Below are 26,687 nucleotides of genomic sequence, written 5' to 3' on the forward strand. Positions count from 1 at the left end.
TTACTGAAATTAATGGTACAGTTTTTTTTTTTTAAACCTCTTTGGGTACAGTGTATGTTGCTGCACATACTGTAGCAATGTGGTATTTATGGAAGCACTTTGGAGTTCTGGTTTAATAAGGAAGTTTTTTGGTAAAAGAAAGTAAAAGAATAAGGTACATGGTGCTTCCCAGATTTAATTTCATTTTGTGGGTAATTCTCTGGCAGTATTTGTTTTTAAATTTAAACAACTGAAGAGGTTACATGGAAATAATTGGCTATATTTTGTGGAAGGTGGTTATTTTTATTTGACATTTAGCATTAGTTTGTGTTTGACAAAAAAAAAAAAATCACTGTTTAAACAGAGCAACTAAAAATTAATAAATTTAAAATTTTACCCTACCCTCAAAGATAATAAATTTTGGTAGCATGAAACATTTGAACATTTCATAAATCTTTCATACCATTTAAAAAATGCTATATAGTATTTGAGCTGTGAATTTGAGTGTCATGAATTGAAAGAAAATAAGTTACATAATTGACTACTGCTTTCAGTTTATAATATTCAATCTGTCTATCCTTCCTATATTCATTAAAAACTCAGGGTGTAGGTTGATAGATATTAACAAAATGGACTGACATACCATGTATTCTTATTAAAAAATACCATTATATTCTCCATTCTGGCTAGACCTTTAGTGACATTTGAATCCATAAGCTTCAGGCATGACCTTTACTGTTATTAACTTGCAGAATCTGTTTTTGAGAAACTTTCAGAAAATGCAGATTTGTATTGTTGATTCCATTTCTCTGACAGATGAAAACTTGTTATAATCACTAAGAATTATGATGTAAGATTTTAAGAAATTAATTTCATTGTGAATGATTTTTTTTTTAGCTAAGCTTACTTAGGCTACTCTTAATATACTGCTAGTTAGACAGCATATTTGTATCCAAAGATTATTATGATTACTCTTCATACTTTCTTTTTTCACACTTTTCAAGTTCTTTAGATATTGAGTTCAGTGAAATTTTCAAGCTATCAGCACAGTTATGAATTCATATTCATACTGTGCTCATACCTGACAAAAATACAGGTATGCAATGAAATGTATTATTATTACTGCACGATACTGAAAGATTGAGAGAGAAATTAAAAGACTTTAACTTAAATCTTAAATAGTATCACTGTTTTTTATAGCAACGCCGTTATAAACATCTCTTATCCAGAAGAGAAATGGAACAGATAAGAGAAATGGAACATGGTGATTTCTTTTTAATTCTGTTATGTTTGACAGTAACTTCTACCAGTACTTATGTACAAACCCATCACAAAAAGTGTGGGATGTAGTTCCTATACTTAGTAGATGAGGAGCCAGGAAGAAAGAATCAGAGAAAAAAGCACAAGTGCTAAAGCCTGCTAGCTGAAGAGTGAGACAGTTACAGGAAACGGTGATGGTAGCAGTTTCCTCCAGGAAGGAGGTGAGGTTTGAGCTGCATCAAAGGAGAAGTAGGACTTGGGTTGGCAAAGAAGCCTGTGATGAGTTAAGATTCTGAGGAACAGCATCTGTTGCAAAGACTGTCTGTAGGTTGGTGTAGTTTGGAGAAGGGGCAGACATACACAGAGAGACCTGTGACTGCACAAGCCAAGCTGGGTGGAAATGTGGAGATTTTTAAATTCTGATACATGTTTAGATTTCATTCAGGGGACAGTAAAAAGCCTCCACTGTAAGTCTTTGAGCCAGACCACAAGATTACTACCCTTCATGTGGCTGAGAATATAGTTTCTGGCACCACCAACAAAGCTGAAGTCAGAGAATGGAAGAATTTTTCCAAGGGGGAGAGTAGGTAAAAAATATTCATGGCCAGAAAGAGAAATATAAGACACTTATTTCCATCATCCTAAAGGTAGTTTCTACCCCTCCGTATTATTTCCACACCAGCCTTCTAAGCTATGTGAAGGCATATAATTTAGCTTTGACACGTTGGTTTATTCTTTTTTAATTAAACTTTTTATTTTGTATTGGAATACAGCTGATTAACAGCATGATAGTTGCTGGTGGACAGCAAAGGGACTCTTACTCTTTAAGTCTATAAAGTGTTGTGTATCTGTAGGCGTGTTAAACTATCAGATGTATAGACAACTTGTGTTTTACCCCCCACACTTTCCACTGTGGCACTTTCTAGGGTTGTCTTCCCCTTGTGCTGATGTTTGATATGAAGGAAGAAATTGAAGTCGATCCACAGTTCATTGCTCAGCTGATGGAACAGCTCGATGTCTTCATCAGTATTAAGCCAAAGCCAAAACAGCCAAGCAAGGTGGGTTCAGCGTCTGGGCCCACAGAGAACCAAGTGTCATATCACATTCAATATAGTATGATTTTCATGTAAATGCATATCTGCATATACATGGCACTTGATTTCTATATAATAGACACTGTTACATATTATATTTTACTTTATATAAAGGCAGATTTGTAACAGCATTCGTTACTGATCATTTTCTCTATATATGTGTTGGTTTTTGGAGTCTATTTGTGACCATTGTTTTAATTACATATATGGGAAGGAGACTTTTTTTTTTCTCACTTTGCAGTCTGGTAACTTTAAGCTTTACTAAGTTGCCACAGAGTTGGTGAGCTAAGTGTTGTGTTCTGTCCACATGTGTGTGTACAGATCCAAAGCAGTTTTAAAAATGCTTGGTTTATTTACTACTTGTGAACCACTGTGCTCGCCCTGGAGGTTTGAAGAAGAGGTGCCCATTCGCTTTCAAAAATACTTCAGATAATTAAGTGTCCCTAGTTCAGCTTTCTTGGAGCTTCTCTCTTAAGATGTTGTAAAATTTCAGTAATTATATGTGCTGTCAAAAATTAAATGGGATAGGTCCGATGATATTAAGTGCTGATAAGGATATGAGGAAAGAGAAATGTTCCTGCATTAAATTGGGTAAGTTGGCCCAAGCACTTTAAAAGTAGTTTGTGATCATTTGATCACAAAAACACTGATATTCTACCACCGGCGATTCTGTTTCTAGTCACACGTGCTGAGGAAACCTTTGTATCAGAAGTCAATCGACAAGAGTGGTGTTGAATAAAAAAAAGCAAGTTGATGAAGTCAGTCAGAAAGAGGAAAACAAATATCATATACTGATGCATATATATGAAATCTAGAAAGATGGTACTGATGAACCTATTTGCAGAGCAGCAGTGGAGATGCAGACGCAGAGAACAGACTTATACACATGGTCGGAGAGGGAGGGGAGGAGAGGGCGGGATGTACGGAGCGAGTAACATGGAAACATACATTACCGTATGGAAAATAGACAGTGGGAATTTGCCGTATGATTCAGGGAACTCAAACCAGCGCTCTGCGGTGACCTGGAGGGTGGAATTGGGAGGGAGGAGGGGAGGGATGTTCAGCAGGGAGGGGACATGGGTATGCCGGTGGCTGATTCATGTTGGTGTTTGGCAGAAACCAACCCAATGCTCTAAAGCAATTATCCTTCAATTAAAAATAAATAAATTTTTTAAAATGTGGAAAAAAAACCAAGTTATACAACAACATATACTAAATGGTAACATATATTTTTATTATAGTAGATAAAACACCAGTCATGCCTTTAAAATTTCTAAACTATGAATTTTATCATATATGCATATGGTACATGTATAAAAATATGTATTGTTATATATGTGTGTGTATGCAAATAATGTGGTAGTCAGTGTCTAACATGAGAAAAAAAATCATGCCTTCCTCAAAGCAAACTTTAAAGGAAAAGATAGGATTGATTCTAAACGAGTTTGCTATATTGAGTTTAAAATTAGAGAATAGGACATTAACTTTATGTATTGTGAAGCTTCGTATTTGACTAATTTGAGTTGACTAGAGTCACTGTAGGTAGTACTGGGATGAAAAGAGGCAAATGAAAGAGACTTTGCAGGTAAAGATGGACAGGCCCAGAAGAGTTCTGGAGCTCAGCAAGAAGTGAGCAGAGGTCAGGGGAAAATGGTAAACGAGAGCTCTGAAACCTGGCAGCATCCCAGAGCTTTTTAATCATGCCTCCCCGGCCTCCAGGCTGACCACTGCTTTAACTGCTTTGTCAGCCACACATTTTCTTTATTTTCCATTGGAGGCTTTCCCTCATGGGTTCAGATTTCCAATTCTCTAGATGAGTCCATTGAGGAAAAAAAGATTTATTGTTTGGGAATTTGTTTCACCATAAGCTTTGCCATAGGTATGTCATCAGCGAGGAAGAGTGGTACCTCCAGGTCCATTAGTCAACCGGTAGACTGCAAATGTCGAATGTAGATGGCCATTACTGTGCAGTCTATCTGTGGTGACAAATTTGATTTTTGAAAGCTGAGATAAATGGGGGGAGCCTTAATGTAAAGACAAGAGGATGGAAACGAGAATGGGCTGTAGGACAGACGGGCCTAGGGTCCTCTAGCCGCCCCCTGCAGCTGCACTGTGACTTTGGGTCTTCACTGAACACGCATAATAATTTCGCCCCCTAAGGTTCTGCAGGAGTTAGAGTATTTGTGCAGCTTCCATCACAGTGCCTGGGATGGAGGACACACCGAGTAAGTGGTAATTAACCTTTTGTGCTTTTACCAAAAGGAGTAAACTTAGGAAATAAGTGTTTAGAATTTGCAGTTGACTTTAAGGCAGCATTGATCCATACCCTGAGTGGAATTCTTATTATCATGCTCATTTTCTCACCCCCTTCCCCAATTCATGGTAGACTTCTTGCGTGTCACTTTTTTCTTTCTCATTATGTGTTTTCATAGTCTGTGATTGTGAAAAGTGTTGAGCGAAATGCCTTAAATATGTATGAAGCAAGGAAATGTCTCCTCGGACTTGAAAGCAGTGGGGTTTCCATAGCAACCAGCCCGTCCCCAGCGTCCTGCCCTGCCGGCCTGGCATGTCCCAGCCTGGATATCTTAGCTTCTGCAGGCCTTGGACTCACTGGACTAGGTATAAAATTTATTATTACAGCCCTTCTCAGTCACCAGAGGATTGCTTATCCAGTTCCCTTTCTTTCTACTGTCTGGGGCTACATTTTAGAGGCTCTTTTTCCCTTCTTTAGGTCCTGTAGGTGAAAAGCAACACAACTCGGATCAATCTATTTTGATTTTTTGTTGTTGTTGTTGTTGTTAGACTCTCTGGATTTCTGTTACCTGGATTCTTTTTATTTCTGCATAAATAATCAAGGTCTGGCTGTTTTATTTTCGGTGGCTGTGTTTGTTCTTCTAAATTAAGAATGCCATGGAGAGTGAAGTGAGCAGGCTGACTATAATTTATGTGTTTGTTCTTTCTTGCATTAGCAATATTGCCATCAGTCCCTAGAGATAAAGATTATCCAGTTTGCTTTACAAAAAGTAATTGCATATCTGCATGTGGGGTGGGCAGAGGGGGAGGTGAAGGCAAGCAGAACCGTCCTGCCAGTGGTTACTTTTGCCTGGTCCAGACACAAAGGAACCCTAGCCTGCAGCCACCATGGGAAGCAAATGGACCTGCATTTACCTCTGAGGTAAAGAAGAGAAAGATGGAAGAAAACATCAGCTTGGTGCTTTAGTTTTTTAAGAAAGCAGGGTGAGCCATTTAATAGTCATGGTGTGGTATGAACTGTCTCATTTATAGATTCCCGTTTTGTTGGATAAAGTTCATTGCTATATTACAGTTATTCTAGGTTCGCTACTTTTTTGTACATTTTTAGTAGCTTGTGTATAAAAAGTTAATGCAATGACCCTCACAAATCATTCTGCCTCAGTGCTGATTTGAAACAAAAAATACTCTTCTGCGTGCATGCTCAGTCACTCCATCATGTCTAACTCTTGGCGACCCCAGGGACTGTAGCCTACCAGGCTCCACCATCCATGGGGTTATCCCGGCAAGAATATCCAAGTGGGTTGCCATTTCCTCTTCCAGGGGTTCTTCCGACCCAGGGATCGAACCCACATCTTCTGCGTCTCCTGAATTGGCAGGTGGATTCTTTACCCATGAGCCACCTGGGAAGCCCTAACAAAAATACTCTCAGCAGTCTTCACATGTTTCAGTAGCTATTCTAGCTTTTTAAAGAGGTAATGTGGTTATAATACGATGAAGGTTCCAAGTAGCCCCGCCCAGACACCATTAGAAGTACAGACAAATTTTCCTCCTTGGCCCGTAATCTCCCAAAGCTGTCCCTTCCACTGGAGATGCTGAACAGGATTGTGAGAATAGAGCACTGCTTGTAAGTCAGGAAATGCCAGTCAGGCACTTTGGCAGGAACTGAGATCTTCTTTCGAACGTGGTATGAAAGCTTTTTCAGGGAGGCCAGCCTCTCTGCAGATGAACCAAAGGAAACTGTCCTATTGCAGGGAAACATTTCCCAATTCACTGCTAATTGTAAGTGGTTTAGAAAGAGTTTTTTTTTTTTTTTTAAAGCAGATGACACGTGAGTTATGCAGAGAAATTAAAATTGGGTTTCCACTTGAGCACAGTTTCGTTCATGCTGGCTCACTGAAATGATTCCAAAGCAGCCGGTGGTCTCCAGGCCCTGAGGTCTATCCTGGTCTGAGCTCCCTTGTCCTTCCATTTCTGGATCTGTTTGTGGACAAACAGGGTCCAGTGTTGGAGCTGTGTATCATGCGGTATTTCATGTGGATATTTGAAAGAAGGTAATCTGTCACTCATACCTTATGACTGCAAAACATCAGAGTCTATGAATGTGCATTCCTAACGGCAATATCGATGCCATCTGTATATTACAATCTTGAATTTATGTGTATTGACTTTACATTCATCTTTTCAGGTCTTTTGGGACCCACCACCTTATCTCTCAACACTTCAACAACCCCAAACTCACTTTTAAATGCTCTGAATAGCTCAGTCAGTCCTTTGCAAAGTCCGAGTTCTGGCACCCCCAGCCCCACGTTGTGGGCACCTCCACTTGCTAATACTTCAAGTGCCACAGGTCAGTAGTATTTAAGTACAATCGAAGGTGTGTATTCCTAGGTATTATTGGTTTCTAAGTAAAATTTACTAGTGGTTCCGTTTCCTCAGGGAAAAACTATGGCTCAGAGCATACTGCAGCCAAAAAATTCTCCAAAGTGTCAATCAGTTAAAATGAAGCATAATTAAACAGTGAGTTTTTCATAAAAGTAATATGTAATCTTCAGATGTGACAAGCAGATCAGGAAAAAGAGCGTGATATACACAGAGCAATGGCAGAAACACCTGAGGGTCACTGACCTGGTAATTAGGAAATGCAGGTTCTAGTTTGACAAATTTGCTTAGTAGTCTAATGCACTTGCAAAGTCTAGCTATTAATAGTTTCCTTGTCTGTACAATGAAGAGCTTAGATTAAATACTCTCTAAAATGTTGTTCCATTCTAATACTCCTTTGTTTGTATAGTAATGTGTTAAACCTATTAACAGAGGTATCAAAATTAAATTTTCTTCAGCCTTGACAGCAACAAGTTACTTTCTTGTTGTTACTTAAAATAACAAAACAATGCTTCTTGATTGTGAGTTGCTTCGTGTCTAATACCTGTCTTCGTGAAATGCTGTTGTAGGTTTTTCTGCTATACCACACCTTATGATTCCATCCACTGCCCAAGCCACGTTAACCAATATTTTGTTGTCTGGAGTACCCACTTATGGGCACACAGCTCCGTCTCCTCCTCCTGGCTTGACGCCTGTTGATGTTCATATCAACACTATGCAGACAGACAGCAAAAAAATCTCTGCTGCTCTAAATGGACACACACAGGTAATGCCCTTTAGCAAGAAGCTTGTGATTTATGCTGTTTGTAAACGAGAAGCCACTGGTAACATTCTACCTGAAATGAATTTTAGGATTGTGACCATATCTCTGTGCTATTTTCTACCATTATTTTAGTCTCCAAGTATAAAATATGGTGCAATATCCACTTCATCACTTGGAGAAAAAGTGCTGAGTGCGAATCATGGTGACCCATCCCGGCAGACAACTGGATCTGAGCAGACATCTCCCAAATCAAACCCCACGGAAGGTATCTTTCCTTCTGAACTTCAGCCTGCTCTGTTGATTGGATAAAGGGATCGTAAAAAGTCTATGCAGTGATTTTTGAGTTGGTTTTGCTAACTAGTTATGACTCATCCTGCCTCAAGGATGCAGAAAGACAGTATCTTGAACAAAGCTCCAAAGAACATGGTGAAAGAGCACTTTCCCATTCCATTGGAACTTCCTACATTAAAGTGAATGTAATTGTGCAGCAGGAAAGCATTAATTTGCTGTGTAATTTTTTTTCCAAGTAGAGTATTTCCTTTTTTTTTTTTCAAAGTAACTTGGAATTTGTGTTCCTGCTTTTTTTTTTTAAATTTTAATTGGAGGCTAATTACTTATAATATTGTGGTGGTTTTTGCCATACATTTCTATCAATCTTTAAAAAATATGAGGGTCTACTTTTCAAATTTCATCTTGCATTTTTAAGATAGCCTTAATTTAAGGTATCATCTCTGTAGCTGAAAGCTCTTATGCTGTGTCTCCATAGAGTCAGAATCTGATTAGCTTCTATTGCAGGTGGTTGTTGATAGTAAGGTGATATTTTGCTTTTTTTTTCTTTTTTTGATGTGGACCATTTTTAAGTCTTCATTGTATTTGTTTACAATACTGCTCTGTTTAATATTTTGGTCTTTTGGCTGTGAGGCATGTGAGATCTTAGCTTTCCGACCAGGGACTGAACCCTTCACCCCCTGTATTGGAAGGCAAAGTCTTAACCACTGGACTCCCAGGGAAGTCTCCTGGATTTTTACTTTTTTTTTTCTTCTCCTCTACAGGTTGTAATGATGCTTTTGTTGAAGTAGGCATGCCTCGAAGTCCTTCCCATTCTGGAAATGCTGGTGACTTGAAACAGATGATGTGTCCCTCCAAAGTTTCCTGTGCCAAGAGGCAGACAGTAGAACTGTTGCAAGGCACGAAAAACTCACACTTACAGTATGTGTCTTAATCCTGAAGCCCTTGACCCTTTGAAAGAAAGTATGTAGCGGGTTGGATGTATGTTAAACTGAATAGTTAGTGCTCTTTTATTTGTGTTTTTTTTTGTAATTTCTTCTTATAATTACCTTTTCTTTTTACTTTTAAAAATTTTATTAAGAAATAGTGTCTGGTAACCTTCACCTTTATTATAAAACAAAATTCAACTAAGTACATTGAAAGATCAAATTGATTTTATTCAACAGTTCATGAATCAGCAGCATCCCATGGCAAATGGGATGCTAAATCTTAGTGTTTTATCTGATTTGAAAAGGACCTGGATATTTAGTGACTATCCATCATTTAATTTAGCAAAACTTTAAGGTTTTAGGTTACAAATAATATTTTAGAGAAACTATTTAAAAAATGTACTGGAAAACTTTTATCTCATTTACATTTGCTGTAATCCCCTTTTATCTTTAGGGGATATGTTTCAAGACTTGCAATGGATGCTTGAAACCATGGATAGTCCTGAATTCCACATATTCTCTGTTTTTTCTATACATATATAACTCTGATAAAATTTAATTTATGAATTAGGTACAGTTAGAGATTAACAAAAACTAACGAACACTTGCAACAATATGAGTTATGTGAATGTGGTCTCTCTCATTTTATCTCTGTCTCTAAATATCTAATTGTACTATACTTACCCTTCTTCTTGTGATGATGTGAGATGATGGAATGCCTGTGATGAAGTGAAGTGAGGCGAGTGATGTACGCCTTGGTGCTGTACTGTTAGGCTATTACTGACTTTCTGATGGTAGGTCAGGAGAAGGATCATGACTCTGGATCGGAGAGCCATGTCACTGTTCATGGTTGGGGAGTCCCAGGATGGAGTAGAGAGACGTGGCAAGAAGTTTCATCACACTATTCAGAACAGCAAACTGTGAAATTTATGACTTATTTTTGAAATTTTTCTTCTAATATTTTCAGACTGAGGTTGATGGTAGGTAACTAAAACCATGGAAATTGAAACCACAGATTAAGGGGGACTACTGGATTCAATTTACTTGATTTATGTAAGCACTTAATCTTTTAAAGCCACTTTAATAGAGCTTTTTTATGAATTAATTTTGGCAGTACCATCTGTAGGTGGAAAATTCAGTACATCTCTAACACATAGATTGTTGTTGTTTAGTTGATAAGTCATGTCTAACTCTTTTGTTATTCTTTTATAGCCCACCAGGTTCCTCTGTCCATGGGATTTCCCAGGCAAGAATACTGGAGTGGGTTGCCATTTCTTTCTCCAGGGGATCTTCCCAGCTCAGAGATCAGACCTACTTCTCCTGCACTGGTAGGCAGATGCTTTACCACTGAGCCACCTGGGAAGCCCCCAACACATACATAGACACACATGAATTGACAGAGACCTTTGGGGTTCCACTTTTAAATTACTGCTGTGACTCAAGTACAATAATACAGAATTTAACTAGTCATTAGAAAGTGTTGGGTTTAAGTGTTTTCTCGTAGGTGAAATAAGTCTGCTCAAAGGGGTGAAATTTTTTACTGCACTGGTGGGGAAGACACTTAAAAATTTTTTTGCCCACCTATGTTTCAGATTATCTTTTCCTTTTGTTCATCTTTGATGAGAATTAACTCCCAGAACTTTTTTGGGGGGTTATCATTTTTTTTCAAACTTTAAACTTTTTATTTTATATTGGGGTATAGCCGATTAATGGGCTTCCTAGGTGGTGCTAGTGGTAAAGAACCCATCTGCCAGTGCAGGTAGACACAAGAAATGCAGGTTTGATCCCTGGGTCAGGAAGATCCCCAGAAGGAAGGCATGGCAACTCACTCTAGTATTCTTGCCTGGAGAATCCCATGGACAGAGGTGGGCTACAGTCAATGGGGTCACAGAGTCAGACGTGACTGAAGTGACTACATATGCACGCATAGCCGATTAACAGTGTGTGGTACTTTCAGGTCAACAGTGAAGGGATTCAGCCATATATATACGTGTATTCATTCTCCCCCAAGCCCCCCTCCCATCCAGGCTGGTGCATAACATTGAGTCCCATGTGCTGTGCAGTAGGTCCTTGTTGGTTATCCATTTTGAATGTAGCAGTGTGTACATGTCAGTCCCAAACTCCCTAACTATATGGGGTGTCATATGATATTTCTCCTTGTCTGTCTGCTTTACTCAGTATGACACCCTCTAGATCAATCCATGTTGCTCCCGCTCAGAAAATGGGCAAAAGACCTGCATGGACATTTCTCCAAAGAGGACGTCCAGACGGCCAACAGGCACATGAAAAGATGCTCAGCATTGCTAGTTATTAGAAAAATGCAAATCAAAACTAGAGTGAGATGTCACCTCACAGGTCAGAATGGCTATCATCAAAAAATCCACAAACAACAAATGCTGGAGAGGGTGTGGAGAGAAGGGACCCCTCCTCCTACAGTGTAGGAGGGGATGTAAACTGGTACAGCCACTATGGAGAACAGTATGGAGGTTCCTTAAAAAACTAAAAATAGAGCTACCATGTAACCCTGCAATCCCACTCCTGGGCATGTGTCCAGAGAAAAACATGATCTCAGAGGATACATGTACGCCAGTGTTCATTGCAGCACTGTTTACAAGCCAAGATATGGAAGCGAACTGAAGCCCATAGACAGATAAAGAAGATGTAATACACATATACAATATACATATACAATATTACTCAGCATTAAAAAGAATGAAATGATCCCAGAAGTTTTTAGTGTGACATTTGCATCTCAAAGGTACAGGGAAAGAATAAAATTTCCTCCAAGGACTTTGGCTTCCTAAGGCCAGAATTTCTACAATACTAATGAGATAAATCGGGGAGGTTTTAGGACTGATAAAAGGAATAGATGTTAGTAATAAGTTCCTAGTTTTGCAGAGACTTCTAAGATAAGGAAAAAGAGTTGTTCTTAATTTTCCCCCAAATTGGATTGCAGCCTAAGTGACATTATAGTTTGAGCCACCCATCCAAGTACATTATCCTTAATTTCCTTTTAAAATATCAGGGAGAAGATTTCTAACTAAGATGGAAATCAAAAGATTTCTGTGTTCTGGATTTAGAGCTGTTTGCCTTTGAATATTTTAGTGCATCCTTTCACAAGCGCTTTAGAGCATTTTTCTTTCCCTCTGGGTGCATAGGTAGTTTCATTTTGCTTAAGGGAAAAGGTGTTAAAAAAAACTCCCATCAGCTTTTGAATATCAGCTTCCAAATTTTGACCAACTTCTGATTACAGATACACTTTAGTTCAGTCACTCAGTCGTGTCCGACTCTTTGCGACCCCAAAAACTGCAGCACGCCAGACCGCCCTGTCCATCACCAACTACCGGAGTCCACCCAAACCCATGTCCGTTGAGTCAGTGATGCCATCCAACCATCTCATTCTCCGTCATCCCCTTCTCATCCTGCCCTCAATCTTTCCCAGCTTCAGGGTCTTTTCAGATGAATCAGCTCTTCACATCAGGTGGCCAAAGTATTGGAGTTTCAGCTTCAACATCAGTCTTACCAATGAACACCCAGGACTACTGATCTCCTTTAGGATGGACTGGTTGGATTTCCTTGCAGTCCAAGGGACACTCAAGAGGCTTCTCCAACACAACACTTCAAAAGCATCAATTCTTCGGCGCTCAGCTTTTTTATAGTCCAAGTCTCACATCGATACATGACCACTGGAAAAACCATAGCCTTGACCTTTGTTGACAAAGTAATGTCTCTGCTTTTTAATATGCTGTCTAGGTTGGTCATAACTTTCCTTCCAAGGAGTAAGCGTCTTTTTACTTCATGGCTGCAGTCACCATGTGCAGTGATTTTGGAGCCCAGAAAAATAAAGTCAGCCACTGTTTACACTCTTTCCCCATGTATTTGCCATGAAGTGATGGGACCAGATGCCATGATCTTTGTTTTCTGAATGTTGAGCTTTAAGCCAACTTTTTCACTCTCCTCTTTCACTTTGATCAAGAGGCTCTTTAGTTCTTCTCCAGTTTCTGCCTTAAGGGTGGTGTCATCTGCATATCGGAGGTTATTGATATTTCTCCTGACAATCTTGATTCCAGCTTGTGCTTCTTCGAGCCCAGCATTTCTCATGATGTACTCTGCATAGAAGTTAAATAAGCAGGGTGACAATATATAGCCTTGATGTACTCCTTTTCCTATTTGGAACCAAGTGAGTTGTTCCATATCCAGTTCTAACTGTTGCTTCCTGACCTGCATACAGGTTTCTGAAGAGGCAGGTCAGGTGGTCTGGTATTCCCATCTCTTTCAGAATTTTCCACAGGTTATTGTGATCCACACAGTCAAAGGCTTTGGCATAGTCAATAAAGCAGAAGTAGATGTTTTTCTGGAACTCTCTTGCTTTTTTGATGACCCAGCAGATGTTGGCAATTTGATCTCTGGTTCCTTTGCCTTTTCTAAAACCAGCTTGAACATCTGGAAGTTCATGGTTCATGTAATGCTGAAGCCTGGCTTGGAGAATTTTAAGCATTACTTTTCTAGCATGTGAGATGAGTACAATTATGTGGTAGTTTGAGCATTCTTTGGCATTGCCTTTCTTTGGATTGGAATGAAAACTGACCTTTTCCAGTCCTATGGCCACTGCTGAGTTTTCCAAATTTGCTGGCATATTGAATGCAGTACTTTCACAGCATCATCTTTCAGGATTTGAAATAGCTCAACTGGAATTCCATCACCTCCACTAGCTTTGTTCGTGGTGATGCTTTCTGAGGCCCACTTGACTTCACATTCCAGGATGTCTAGCTCTAGGTGAGTGAGCATACACCATCATGATTATCTTTTTTGTACAGTTCTTCTGTGTATTCTTGCCACCTCTTCTTAATATCTTCTGCTTCTGTTAGGTCCATACCATTTCTGTCCTTTATTGAGCCCATCTTTGCATGAAATGTTCCTTTGGTATCTCTAATTTTCTTGAAGAGATCTCTAGTCTTTCCCGTTCTATTGTTTTCCTCTATTTCTTTGCATTGATTACTGAGGAAAGCTTTCGTATCTCTCCTTGCTATTCTTTGTAACTCTGCATTCAAATGGGTATATCTTTCCTTTCTCCTCTGCTTTTCACGTCCCTTCTTTTCACAGCTATTTGTAAGGCCTCCTCAGACAGCCATTTTGCTTTTTTGCATTTCTTTTTCTTGGGGATGGTCTTGATTTCTGTCTCCTGTACAATGTCACAAACCTCCATCCATAGTTCATCAGGCACTCTGTCTATCAGATGTAGTCCCTTACATCTATTTCTCACTTCCACTGTATAGTCATAAGGGATTTGATTTAGCTCGTACCTGAATGGTCTAGTGGTTTTCTCCACTTTCTTCAATTTCAGTCTGAATTTGGCAATAAGGAGTTCATGATCTGAGCCACAGTCAGCTTCCGGTCTTGTTTTTGCTGACTGTATAGTGCTTCTCCATCTTTGGCTGCAAAGAATATAATCAATCTGATTTCTGTGTCGACCATCTGGTGATGTCCATTGTAGAATCTTCTCTTGCTTAAAAAACAAAACAAAAAAGCTTTTAACTTTCTTGTCAGCTTTCCGTATAGACAAACAGTAAATATTTCTGGCAGTGTTGAACAACCCCTTGGACTTAAAAGCTATTTGAAATAGGAGTGCAAAAATTATTTTATTTTCCTTTCTTTATTGGGTACTATACACAGAGATCCAGGAGTGCTGGCTCTGGTAAGAATTCTCACCCTTAGCTGACTTCTGCCAGTTTTTTGAGAATCTCATCTGTAGGCTCCAAGGAGGGTTTAAAATAGATGGTTAGCTCCAGTGTCTGTCAGAATTTGGCAAAGTTTTTCATTCATTTCTCTTTAATTTCCCTTAGCTGTTTAAGGGAGTAATGTAGCAGTTTACAAGAAAATCCCTCAGAATCGCATCCATTTTGGGAAAGGCCGGTACTGAGACCCTCTTATGAGGATGTCTGCTGATGCTGAAACTCGGCCTCTGTGCATCAGTGCTGAATTGAATCTCAGAGTGATGCTGGGGTGAAATAGAAAAGAATAGCTTTATTACTTTGCAGAGCAAAAGAGGACACTTCAGGCTCGTGCCCTGGAAAACTGTCCTAACATGGAGGGTTTAGTGAATTTTACAGTAATAGTTCTAGGGCAGGTTGCTGATAAGGATCAGGGTGTGTGCAGGCCTCCATTCCTCAGGTGGTCTCCTCACCTGAGGAGCTTCCTAACCTACCCAGCTTCTCTGGTTCTCAAGGCTGTCAAACCGTGAGCTTCCCTCTGGGATGACAGCTGCTTCCTCAGCTAGTTTGTCTCCCATTTGTTGAGGGTTTTAGTTCCCTGCTGCTGCTGCTGCTGCTGCTGAGTCGCTTCAGTCGTGTCCGACTCTGTGTGACCCCTAAAAGAACTCAAAGATGTTAAGTGTATCTGACTGAGGTGGAGCCGGGACCCTGCCCCAAGGCCGCACCACTGTTTCTTGGCTGCTCCTCCCTTGTCTCTGAATCCCCTTCCTTTGATTAGCAACTGTTCAAATCTGCCCTTTGGAACTCAGGGAAGATTATACAGGCCAGAGCTTGTTCCCTACATAGAAGAAACCGGGGACACAGAAAGGCTTCATGACTAGAAGCCCCACGACCACTAACATGGTGGACTTTTGTTGTGGTCTTGCAGTCTCTTCAGAGTGGAAAGACAGTTCAGACAGGATTACTAGAATGAGCACTCAGAGAGGATGGGGGGTTCCGGGTGGTCCAGTGGTTAGGACTCTGCGCTCTCACTGGTGAAGGCCTGGGTTCCATCCCTTGTTGGGGAACTAAAATCCCACAAGCAGCATGACATGGCCAAAAAAAGAAAAGTATAGAGGACAGCAGTAGCACATAGCCAGTCATACTATCTCTTGTTTTAGGAACCTCTTGCGTCTTTAATTTTTCATTAGCCTTTTTGCAATGAATCTTTCAGTGAAGCTATTTTGGAATTAAGCCTTTTGGAGCATTCTGCATGTCAATTAAAATAGGTATCCTTCCCCCCACCCTTTTTTTTTTTGTGGGAGTGGGGCAGGAAAGCTCTTGCTTTTAAGTGCAGTTCTTAAATGATCTTATATAATTGGAACATTCCTCATAATGGCCATTCTAATTATAGGCTGTCTTTAGTAACACTGACATTTTTATAGATAGTTACAGCTTCCAGGGCCATAGTTCTTAGATGTAAAATCAGCAAGTGTACCAGAAGGTAGAGTGCTTAACTCTTTGAATATTAAGGATCCCATTTGCTTCAGCTAAGCCTTTTTTGGGTTTGGGGGAGCCACATTAATATGTGCTGTGGGCCTAGGGATTGTGTGGTATTTTACAGTGAGCCTTGTTGCATGGAAGTCTTCTTGAGGCTGGTGGATGAGCTAGTGTCAAGCTAACCTAGACAGCTTATGTGACCAGCTTATTTGAACTCGGGAGTCCTTGAGTTAGGTGGAGAGTACTTCATCCGCTTTTAAAGGCTTCACCCTTGCCCACTAATTTTTGCAAATTTTTGGCCACAGAGATTCCTAATAGCAGTAGCTTGTACAGAACAAGACGAACAAACATGTACACCTTAAATCGGCAGTAACCAAAAGATTCTTCTGTGTCCCAGCCATTTAAAGGCCCTGTGTGCAACCCAACAATTCCTGCCATGGGGAAAGAACTGAACCAGCAGACCTCAACAAAGGGGACTGAGGACTAGGGGCTCCACGTACGTGGTTCCCACATGGATCTTGGGACAGAATCAAGGCCTGGGGGTTTCTACCAATTAATTGACTGTCATGGTCTGAAGTAAAGGGTAGGGGCTTGAGCTCCAGGCAGAGCCATCTGCCAGATTCAGCTGACCTGCCCTGTACTGGGAAGCCCATTAGATTGGGAGCTCAGTGCAAAGAGAGCAGAGCTCAGAACTGAAAGGAACTTACCCATAGACCTCAGAAACAGAGAGACAGAGAACTGAAAGGGTTTGCAGGTGCCACACCCATGTCTCATGCCCAGAGTTACTGGAAGTCTCCTTCAGTCTTATTCCTGCCATCAAATCTGTTAAAAAAAAGAAAAAGAAAACTAAAATTAAACTCAGTTTAAAGATCAAATTTGCTTTATTCAACAATTCATGACTCAGCAGCATCCCATCTAGTAAATAGAAAGAAGCTCCAAAATGCTGTAGAAAACATTTTTAAAGCAGCCAAAAGGAGGGACAAGGAAGTCTTCCACAAAAGAAAGGATTATTTTAGGCAAGGTCACCTTTCTGTGAAGTCAAGTGGGCCTTAGGAATCATCACTACAAACAAAGCTAGTGGAGGTGATGGAATTCCAGCTGAGCTATTTCAAATCCTAAAAGTGATGCTGTGAAAGTGCTGCACTCAGTATGCCAGCAAATTGGAAAACTTAGCAGTGGCCACAGGACTGAAAAAGGTCAGTTTTCATTCCAATCCAAAGAAAGGCAATGCCAAAGAATGCTCAAACAATTGCACAATTGCACTCATATCACACACTAGCAAAGTAATGTTCATAATTCTCCAAGCCAGGCTTCAACAGTACTTGAACCATGTACTTCCAGATGTTCAAGCTGGATTTAGAAAAGGCAGAGGAACCAGAGATCAAATTTCCAACATCCGCTGGATCATCAAAAAAGCGAGAGAGTCCCAGAAAAACATCTATTTCTGCTTTATTGACTGTGCCAAAGCCTTTGACTGTGTGCTGGTGGTTTAGTCGTTGTGTCTGACTCTTGCAACCCCGTGGACTGCAGCCTGCCTGACTCCTCTGTCCATGGGATTGTGTGGATCACAACAAACTGTGGAAGATTCTTCAAGAGATGGGAATACCATACCACCTGACTGGCCTCCTGAGAAATCTGTATGCAAGTCAGGAAGCAACAGTTAGAACTGGACATGGAACAACAGACTGGTTCCAAATTGGAAAAGGAGTATGTCAAGGCTGTATATTGTCACCTTGCTTATTTACCTTATATGCAGAGTACATCATGTGAAATGCTGGGCTGGATGAAGCACAAGCTGGAGTCAAGATTGCCAGGAGAAATATCAATAACCTCAGATAGGCAGATGATACCACCCTTATAGTATAAAGTGAAGAGGAACTAAAGAGCCTCTTGATGAAAGTGAAAGAGGAGAGTGAAAACGTTGGCTTAAAACTCAACATTCAAAAAATAAGATCATGGCATCTGGTCCCATCACATCATGGCAAATAGATGGGGAAACATTGGAAACAGTGAGAGACTTTATTTTGGGGGGCTCCAAAATCACTGCAGATGGTGCCTGCAGCCATGAGATTAAAAGATGCTTACTCCTTGGAAGGAAAGTTATGACCATCCTAGACAGCATATTAAAAAGGAGAGATACTACTTTGCTGACAGATCCATCTCGTCAAAGCCATGGTTTTTTCTGTAGTCATGTATGGATGTGAGAGTTGGACTGTAAAGAAAGCTGAGGGCCGAGGAATTGATGCTTTTGAACTGTGGTGTTGGAGAAGACTCTTTGAGAGTCTCCAACCAGTCCATCCTAAAGGAAAGAAGTCCTGAATATTCACTGGAAGGACTGATGCAGAAGCTGAAACTCCAGTACTTTGGCCACCTGATGTGAAGAACTAAGTCATTGGAAAAGACCCTGATGCCAGGAAAGATGGAAGGCAGAAGGAGAAGGGGATGACAGAGGATCCCCTTGTCATCGCTGACATGATAGACCTGAGTTTGAGCAAGCTCCAGGAGTCGTTGATGGACAGGGAGGCCTGGCGTGCAGCAGTCCATGGGGTTGCAAAGAGTCAGACATGACTGAGCGACTGAACTGAACTGACCTTCCTTTGGGAGAAGGCAGGGGTCTGTCTGGCAGATTACCTCACAAGTGTTGGCCAGGAAATTCCAGATAAGACTGTTAACACTGTATTACAAGGAGAGGCTGAAACTGCAGTTAGGCTAGAAAGCTTTGGTTTGTTGATATTGGGTTTAGCACAAGTGACTCCATTTTGGGCCTGTTGTCTCTGTAAATCTTTGTTTTCCTGCTCTTCTTTTAGCTGGTTGGGTTTATATGTGGAGCCTTTAAACCACCTCTTTCGCTCTGAAACTTGAACATTCTCTCTGCTCTTCAGTAATCAGCATGGTGATTTTAACTTTGAATTTTGCTGTAAGAAATTTTCTCAATGTGAATTCTCCTTCATTTGGCTTTGAATTTCCAACTTAAACTATGGCTCCCTGTTCCAAGTTAGTTAATTGTTCACTCTGATAATGAATACATGGTAGTATCATGAATTTACTTATTACAAAAAACTGTGAATACCTATATTATATTAAATATAAATATAAATATAAATAGGGGTTTCCCTGATAGCTCAGTTGGTAAAGAATCCGGCTGCAATGCAGGAGACCCTGGTTTGCTTCCTGGGTTGGGAAGATCCCCTGGAGAAGGGAAAGGCTACCCACTCCCAGTATTCTGGCCTGGAGAATATACAGTCCATGGGGTTGCAAAGAGTTGGACATGACTGAACGATTTTTCACTTCTTTCACTTATATTAAATATAGTTCTCCCTTGCCATAGCACTGTTAAGGATAACAAATGTGTTATCTTTACTTTCTTTTTCCATTTATTTTATTTTTTCAAATAGGCAGTCTGTTCATGTTTTAAAAATGCAAAACAGTGGAAGGTTTCCACATTGAAAAGTTTTGCTCCCATCCATTTCATCCACCCAATTTCCTCTACTGTCTTTTATATCCTTATAGAATAGAGTGTCTCTAGGCAAATATAACACATGTATTTTTTTAATTAATTTTTTTATTGAAGCATAGTTGATTTAAAATGTGTTAAATAATAATTCTATTCTTACTTCCTCCATTCCTCAGCAAAATCTGTTTTGCTTTTATGAAAAGAAAAATCTGTTCTACTTTTATAAAGTCTTTGATTAAATTATAATTTTTCCCATTTTTCCCAAATCTGCTTTTATCTGTGTTTTTCTTGACATGGTACTAATATGCCAAATGAACATTATTTGTTATAGGGGGCTTCCCTGGTGGCTCAGATGGTAAAGCATCTGCCCGTAATGTGGGGGACCGGGGTTGGGAAGATCCCCTGGAGAAGGAAATGGCAACCCACTCCAGTATTCTTGCCTGGAAAAGCCCATAGACAGAGAACCCTGGTAGGCTACAGTCCAAGGGATTGCAAAGAGTTGGACATAACTGAGCAACTTCACTTTCTTTCTTAGAGGAATAAGATTAGAGAAGTAATTCTGGCTTTAAAACCAGCAGTGATGTGCACTGCATACTTCCTTGCCTTCTCTTACGCTGTTCCCTCTGAGTTGCTGCTGTTCAATGGTGGACCTGCAGACGCCCTTTCAGTTCCAGGTCACAAGCCCGTGTGAGGCCTCTGTGAACTTTTGTCAAACAAACAAAGCTCTTTGCTCTTCCTGTTGTGTTCCAACAGCCCTTTCTAAATTCCCCTGAACTCCTCTGGCACAGCTAAATAGTGAATGATACAAAAAGAACGCGTGAACAGATCAGCTCTTTGACTAATACTGTTTGTTGTTTCTGTCTTACTTGAGCTTAACCTTCAGTTGGAGTTAAGCTTGAGGTGCATGTTTGGGGCACTCTAAATTCTTATAATTCATTTAACTCTCCCTCGTTTTGAGAAGCACTTTCATGAGGTGTTCTTTCCCTGCACCCTGAACAGATACTAAACTATATTTATTTATCTGCTGCCTCTATCACAGCAGATTTGTAGCAACGTCATGTGTATTGCGCACAGATGAAATGGGTTATCTGCATGCTTTCAGACTGACTCAGTGTGTTCAGATTAGGTAAACATGGGTCAGAGATAGCTCCTTGATATCTATAAATTAGAAATCTTGTCTGCATGTCTATTCCATATGTACCATATACAGACTGTCATATATACATATTTACTGTGTGTGAATATATATCTTGAAATAGTTTCAACACCATGTTGAGAGTCAGCAAATCTGCGTTCATATCCCATCTCTAACATTTACCAGAGGCGGGACTTTGGATAAGGTACTTCCCTCATGTGAAAAATGGGGACAGTAATACTGCCTACCTCACAGCAGTGCTGTGAGGATTGCATGAGATAGTACTGGTAAATGGTTGACATGGTAAGCCTAAACAGTAAGCGTGGCCCCTAGCAGAGGTGTGGCCCATGTGGATGTAACAGTGGCGTGTGCAATTCCAAACTCTTTCTTTCACAGCAGCACTGACAGGTTGCTCTCAGATCCTGAACTGAGTGCTGCAGAAAGCCCACTGGCTGACAAGAAGGCTCCGGGGAGTGAGCGCGCTGCCGAGAGGGCCGCCCAACAGAACAATGAAAGGGCCCGCCTTGCCCCACGGCCATCATACATCAACATGCAGGTAATGAGTAAAAAAAAAAAAAAAAAAAGGGGGAGAGTCATCCAAATATAAGCTGTCTAGATTGAGGGAAATGGAGAATTCAGTGAGCCTTTAACAGTAGAGCAGAAATTCCGTCTTCCTTCTGCATGCTCAGTTCAGTTCAGTTCAGTTGCTCAGTTGTGTCCGACTCTTTGCAACCCCATGGACTGCAGCACGCCATGCCTCCCTGTCCATCATCAACTCCTGGAGTTGACGCAAACTCATGTCCATTGATTCAGTGATGCCTACTCAAAATTAAGTTTAAATATATATGCAGTAGTTACGAATTCAGAGAAGGCAATGGCACCCCGCTCCAGTACTCTTGCCTGGAAAATCCCGTGGATGGAGGAGCCTGGTGGGCTACAGTCCTTGGGGTCCCTACAAGTTGGACACGACTGAGCGACTTCACTTTCACTTTTCACTTTCATGCATTGGAGAAGGAAATGGCAACCCACTGCAGTGTTCTTGCCTGGAGAATCCAGGGACGTGGGCGCCTTGGTGGGCTGCCGTCTATGGGGTCTCACAGAGTCGGACACGACTGAAGCAACTTAGCAGCAGCAGCAGCAGCAGTTAGGAATTGGTTTTGCTATAGACATTAAAAATGAAATGCAGGATTTAGTTTAAGTGAGGAAAATTCTTTAAAATATTAAAAGTGATCTACCATGGTTTATGTCGCTGTGTCTTATACAAATGACATTTTTCATCTGTTACTTAAATAATTTAGATAAATATGCGAGCTACTATTTCTGAGCATTTACTACCTCATGACATAGTCTTAGATAAATAGATATAATATCCTTCTATCTGTGAAATGGGGAAGATGAATTTGTTTGGTGCTCCTTAGACAGTTATAAAAATAACTAATGTGAGGCTTTAGTTTTTTGAAAGGAGATACTAAATATTATTGATGATTATGTTGGTTCACAGATTTTTATGATTATTTTAAACAGTTTCCTTAGCACAGATTTTCTCTGTATTCATTTTCAAACTATTGGTCCAATTACCAAAAATAAAAAATAAAAAAAGACTATTGATCATGGAATCAATCAGATTCTGTTGATCATGGAATGACTGTGATTATTGATCATGGAATCAGATTTCTGACAATCTGATTTTTATATTGATCACAATATGAAAGATAAGGATTCTGTGCTTTTAGAGATGTCTATAAACATTTGGCTTCAGTGAATTAATGGGTAGACTTACCTACTTCATGGTAAGATATATCATCTCCATCTCCCCACCTCCAAAAAAGAAAAAAACTTCACAAAATCTTAGAAATAAAGAAGTTGTCACAAATATGTCAAAGAAATTAATTCACGAAACTAAATTATACTTCTGTAATTCCAGAGAAAACTACAGCACAACCCTGCTTGTCTGCTTATACTAATCCTTTGCATTTGAACATTTTCATGTTTTTAGATGAATGTTTTTACAAAAGCCATGGCCTTTACAAGGTGCAAAGTTAAAAACAAACATTTATTACATTTTCTCTGGTGGATATATTTTCAGTTATTGTACATTAAAGTTCTCTCATTTAAAGAGTATCAGATTACCTTATGGTCCCTTTGTGAGTTTCACCCATCTTGTGAGTCCCATCAAGTTTATATCTGTACTGAATCATTTCATGTTCCTTTCTTTCAAGATGGATGAGAGTATTCCTGGTCATAGAGTTTCAATTTAAATAGATGTTATTTATTTCATTAGTGAAGAGCTGACTTTTAAAATCACTAAGAAATCAATGATAAGAGTTACTGAGCTCTGATAGGGAGAGAGATTGAAGACTTCTGTGATTTCTGGAGCTAAAGATGACCTTTGTCTCCTGACCATTCTTGGACTTCTGAATCTCCAGCTCTCTTTTCACATGTATCTCACTTTCTAATTTATTTTGTGGTCATTTCTCTTACTCATCCCTGGTAAGCCTCCATGTGATTTGAGGCTACAGATTACTTTTGATTCGTTGTCTTATTCTCCCACAAAGTGTAGAGCAATATCTGTAACCAGAAGGCACTCAATAAATATGTATTGACCAAGTAACTTTAGAATCTCCCCACATCTTGCCTTAGACATTAGTCATTAGAAGTTGATTTTTAACTCGCAGAGCCATTTTAGACCTAGGATTTCAAAAACATTATCAAACTGTGTTATCGAAAAATCTGACCCTCCCTGTTTACTGCCATGTTCCTTCTGGTTGGTCAGAGTCAGCCAGTTTACTTTCATTATTTTGACCCAATCATTTGTAGTACTTTTTGCTTTTAGAAGTGTCCTGTTTCAGATGGTATAGTCCTCCGGGAGGAAGGGCCAGAGGGCTCTTGTCAACGGGTTCTTGCCCTATCTTTGAGAGATTTTTTTCCCTAACTTACTGAAGTATAGTTGACTTACAATATTGTGTTAGTTTCAGTTATATAGCAAAGTAGATAAACATTTATATGTATATATCTCTGTTCGTAAGAGACATTTTAAAATCAAGCCTAAGTTCCTGAAACACGAGAGTTGAGAGCCCAGAGTCAGCATTTGAGATGTAGCTCTATCTGGACTTCAAAACTTACCTCGGTCTCTATATAGACCCATCTGTGCCACAGTCACTTATTCAGTGTGGATGAGAAGATTAAATGGTGCCATCCTAGTCCTGTGCAATACAAGATAAATAAGTTTCATTTTTTAACTTAGGTTTATATCTTTATTTAATTTTAATGTTCTGCTTGTATCACTGTTAAAGCTAGACACTTATCATTTATGTCACTTTACAAGCATCAGTTCAGTTCAGTCGCTCAGTCCTGTCCAACTCTCTGCGACCACATGAATCGCAGCACGCCAGGCCTCCCTGTCCATCACCAACTGGAATTCACTCAGACTCACGTCCATCGAGTCGCTGATACCATCCAGCCATCTCATCCTCGGTCGTCCCCTTCTCCTCCTGCCCCCAATCCCTCCCAGCATCAGAGTCTTTTCCAATGAGTCAGCTCTTCACATGACGTGGCCAAAGTACTGGAGTTTCAGCTTTAGCATCACTCCTTCCAAAGAAATCCCAGGGCTGATCACCTTCAGAATGGACTGTTGGATCTCCTTGCAGTCCAAGGGACTCTCAAGAGTCTTCTCCAACACCACAGTTCCAAAGCATCAATTCTTCGGCACTCAGCTTTCTTCACAGTTCAACTCTCACATCCATACGTGACCACAGGAAAAACCATAGACTTTACTAGACGGACATTTGTTGGCAAAGTAATGTCTCTGCTTTTGATTATGCTATCTAGGTTGGTCATAACTTTCCTTCCAAGGAGTAAGCGTCTTTTAATTTCATGGCTGCAGTCACCATCTGCAGGCTCTTTAGTTTAGAGCCACTAAAGAGGCTGTTTAGCTCCTCTTCAGTTTCTGCCATAAGGGTGGTGTCATCTGCATATCTGAGGTTATTGAGATTTTTCCCAGCAATCTTGATTCCAGCTTGTGCTTCTTCCAGCCCAGCGTTTCTCATGATGTACTCTGCATAGAAGTTAAATAAGCAGGGTGACAATATACAGCCTTGACGTACTCCTTTTCCTATTTGGAACCAGTCTGTTGTTCCATGTCCAGTTCGAACTGTTGCTTCCTGACCTGCATATAGGTTTCTCGGTGGTCTGGTATTCCCATCTCTTGAAGAATTTTCCACAGTTTATTGTGATCCACACAGTCAAAGGCTTTGGCATAGTCAATAAAGCAGAAGTAGATGTTTTTCTGGAACTCTCTTGCTTTTTCGATGATCCAGTGGATGTTGACAATTTGATCTCTGGTTCCTCTGCCTTTTCTAAAACCAGCTTGAACATCAGGAAGTTCACGGTTCACGTATTGCTGAAGCCTGGCTTGAAGAATTTTGAGCATAACTTTACTAGTGTGCAAGATGAGTGCAATTGTTTGAGCATTCTTTGGCATTGCCTTTCTTTGGGATTGGAATGAAAACTAACCTTTTTCAGTCCTGTGGCCACTGCTGAGTTTTCCAAATTTGCTGGCATATTGAGTGCAGCACTTTCACAGCATCATCTTTCAGGATTTTAAAAGCGTAGATGATGCCAATTAAGTTACATAATTTCATAGGTTGTTGTGACGTCATACCATTTTACCCAAATGAAGAGGGGATTTTGAGAAACAAAGGAGGCCAATAATAGATAACCTGAAAGTATTTTGAGAATGCATTGTTTTGAAATTTAGCATAACTCTTATTAACTTATTCACTATATGTTAGCATATATTGATCCTGGTATGTTAAATATTCATAATAAGAGGAATTTTTTTCCCTTTGAAGGAAGATTTCTGACTCTTGTTACTGTCATGACTTAAAGTCGGAAGTAGTATATTATTATAATGAATTGGTTTTGAAAACAGGTTTAAGTTCATCAGACTTGCATGGAGTACTGTCACATTATGGTGCAGAGCTTAGCGTTTGTCTCAGGCAGGTTCATGGGCTGTAGTCGTGTAATCTTTTTGTGGAGTATTGGTGTGACATTTGGATAAACTGACAATAAAGATATTTTCTGTCTTTTTTAGGCATTTGACTATGAACAGAAGAAGCTATTAGCAACCAAAGGTATGTGATACATTATGATCTATACTTTGATTTTTTTCAGTAGACACATAAAAAGTTTTTCAGTACTGATGTTGAACTGAGAAACTGGACTTTCATAAAAGGAAACTGAGAATGTTTAGGTTTAAGTTGCATAAACTTTGTTGAGGTTGAATAGATTAGCATTAGATCAAGTAAGAAATAATGTATCATTTTAAAATTTACTGTTATTTTGTATAAAATGTTTTATGAAGACATTTTAAGGTATTTTGTGTTAAATGATATTCAGTGATAACTTCTTTACATATATATATGAAAAAATACTCATCAATGTTATATTTAAGAAATGGATTAAAAGTAGCAAGCATTTGTTTTATGTTCTCTTTTCCAAAGCTATGTTAAAGAAACCAGTGGTGACGGAGGTCAGAACACCCACAAACACCTGGAGTGGCCTGGGGTTTTCTAAATCCATGCCCGCTGAAACAATCAAGGAGCTGAGAAGGGCCAACCACGTGTCATATAAGCCCACAATGACGACCACCTTTGAGGTTTGTAGAGTCATGCCCTACTTACCCTTCCCGTCGATTCTCTCAGCAAAAGAGAACCATCTTCTCTCTTCTCCCATCCTCTGTTTACATAAGGACAATTTCTTAATGGTGATTTGCTTTAATTTCTAATATTGTAAACATATTGCTGTGAAATAGATACAATCTGATATATTATGATCTTTTCTTTCAAAGTTGTTGATCAGCTGTGAAGGAAATTCAGATAAATATGTTTTTGTTAGGGGAGAATGTCAGAGAGCAGGGCTGAGATTAAGCAAAGGGCATATGTAATATGCCATAAAAAATGTAT

At 39.8% G+C, this 26,687-nt stretch overlaps 1 protein-coding gene across 7 annotated transcripts in view; it reads left to right on the plus strand.

Annotated features, from left to right (window-relative positions):
• The window catches only part of BICC1 (BicC family RNA binding protein 1), a 354,032-nt gene that overhangs the window by 297,866 nt on the left and 29,479 nt on the right, over positions 1 to 26,687 (plus strand). For 4 of the 7 annotated variants that reach the window (XM_069571646.1, XM_069571644.1, XM_069571651.1 and 1 more), the window contains 9 exons: positions 2,166 to 2,297; positions 4,766 to 4,952; positions 6,772 to 6,933; positions 7,535 to 7,731; positions 7,861 to 7,993; positions 8,781 to 8,937; positions 21,121 to 21,280; positions 25,817 to 25,856; positions 26,226 to 26,380. In XM_069571646.1, the coding sequence (XP_069427747.1) occupies positions 2,166 to 2,297; positions 4,766 to 4,952; positions 6,772 to 6,933; positions 7,535 to 7,731; positions 7,861 to 7,993; positions 8,781 to 8,937; positions 21,121 to 21,280; positions 25,817 to 25,856; positions 26,226 to 26,380 (1,323 nt within the window). The remainder of the gene's footprint in view (positions 1 to 2,165; positions 2,298 to 4,765; positions 4,953 to 6,771; positions 6,934 to 7,534; positions 7,732 to 7,860; positions 7,994 to 8,780; positions 8,938 to 21,120; positions 21,281 to 25,816; positions 25,857 to 26,225; positions 26,381 to 26,687) is intronic. The other 3 variants (XM_069571647.1, XM_069571645.1, XM_069571650.1) reach the window with 1 other exon arrangement.

The sequence above is a fragment of the Ovis canadensis genome, chromosome 25, assembly GCF_042477335.2.
Source record: "Ovis canadensis isolate MfBH-ARS-UI-01 breed Bighorn chromosome 25, ARS-UI_OviCan_v2, whole genome shotgun sequence".
NCBI classification, from domain to species: Eukaryota; Metazoa; Chordata; class Mammalia; order Artiodactyla; family Bovidae; genus Ovis; species Ovis canadensis.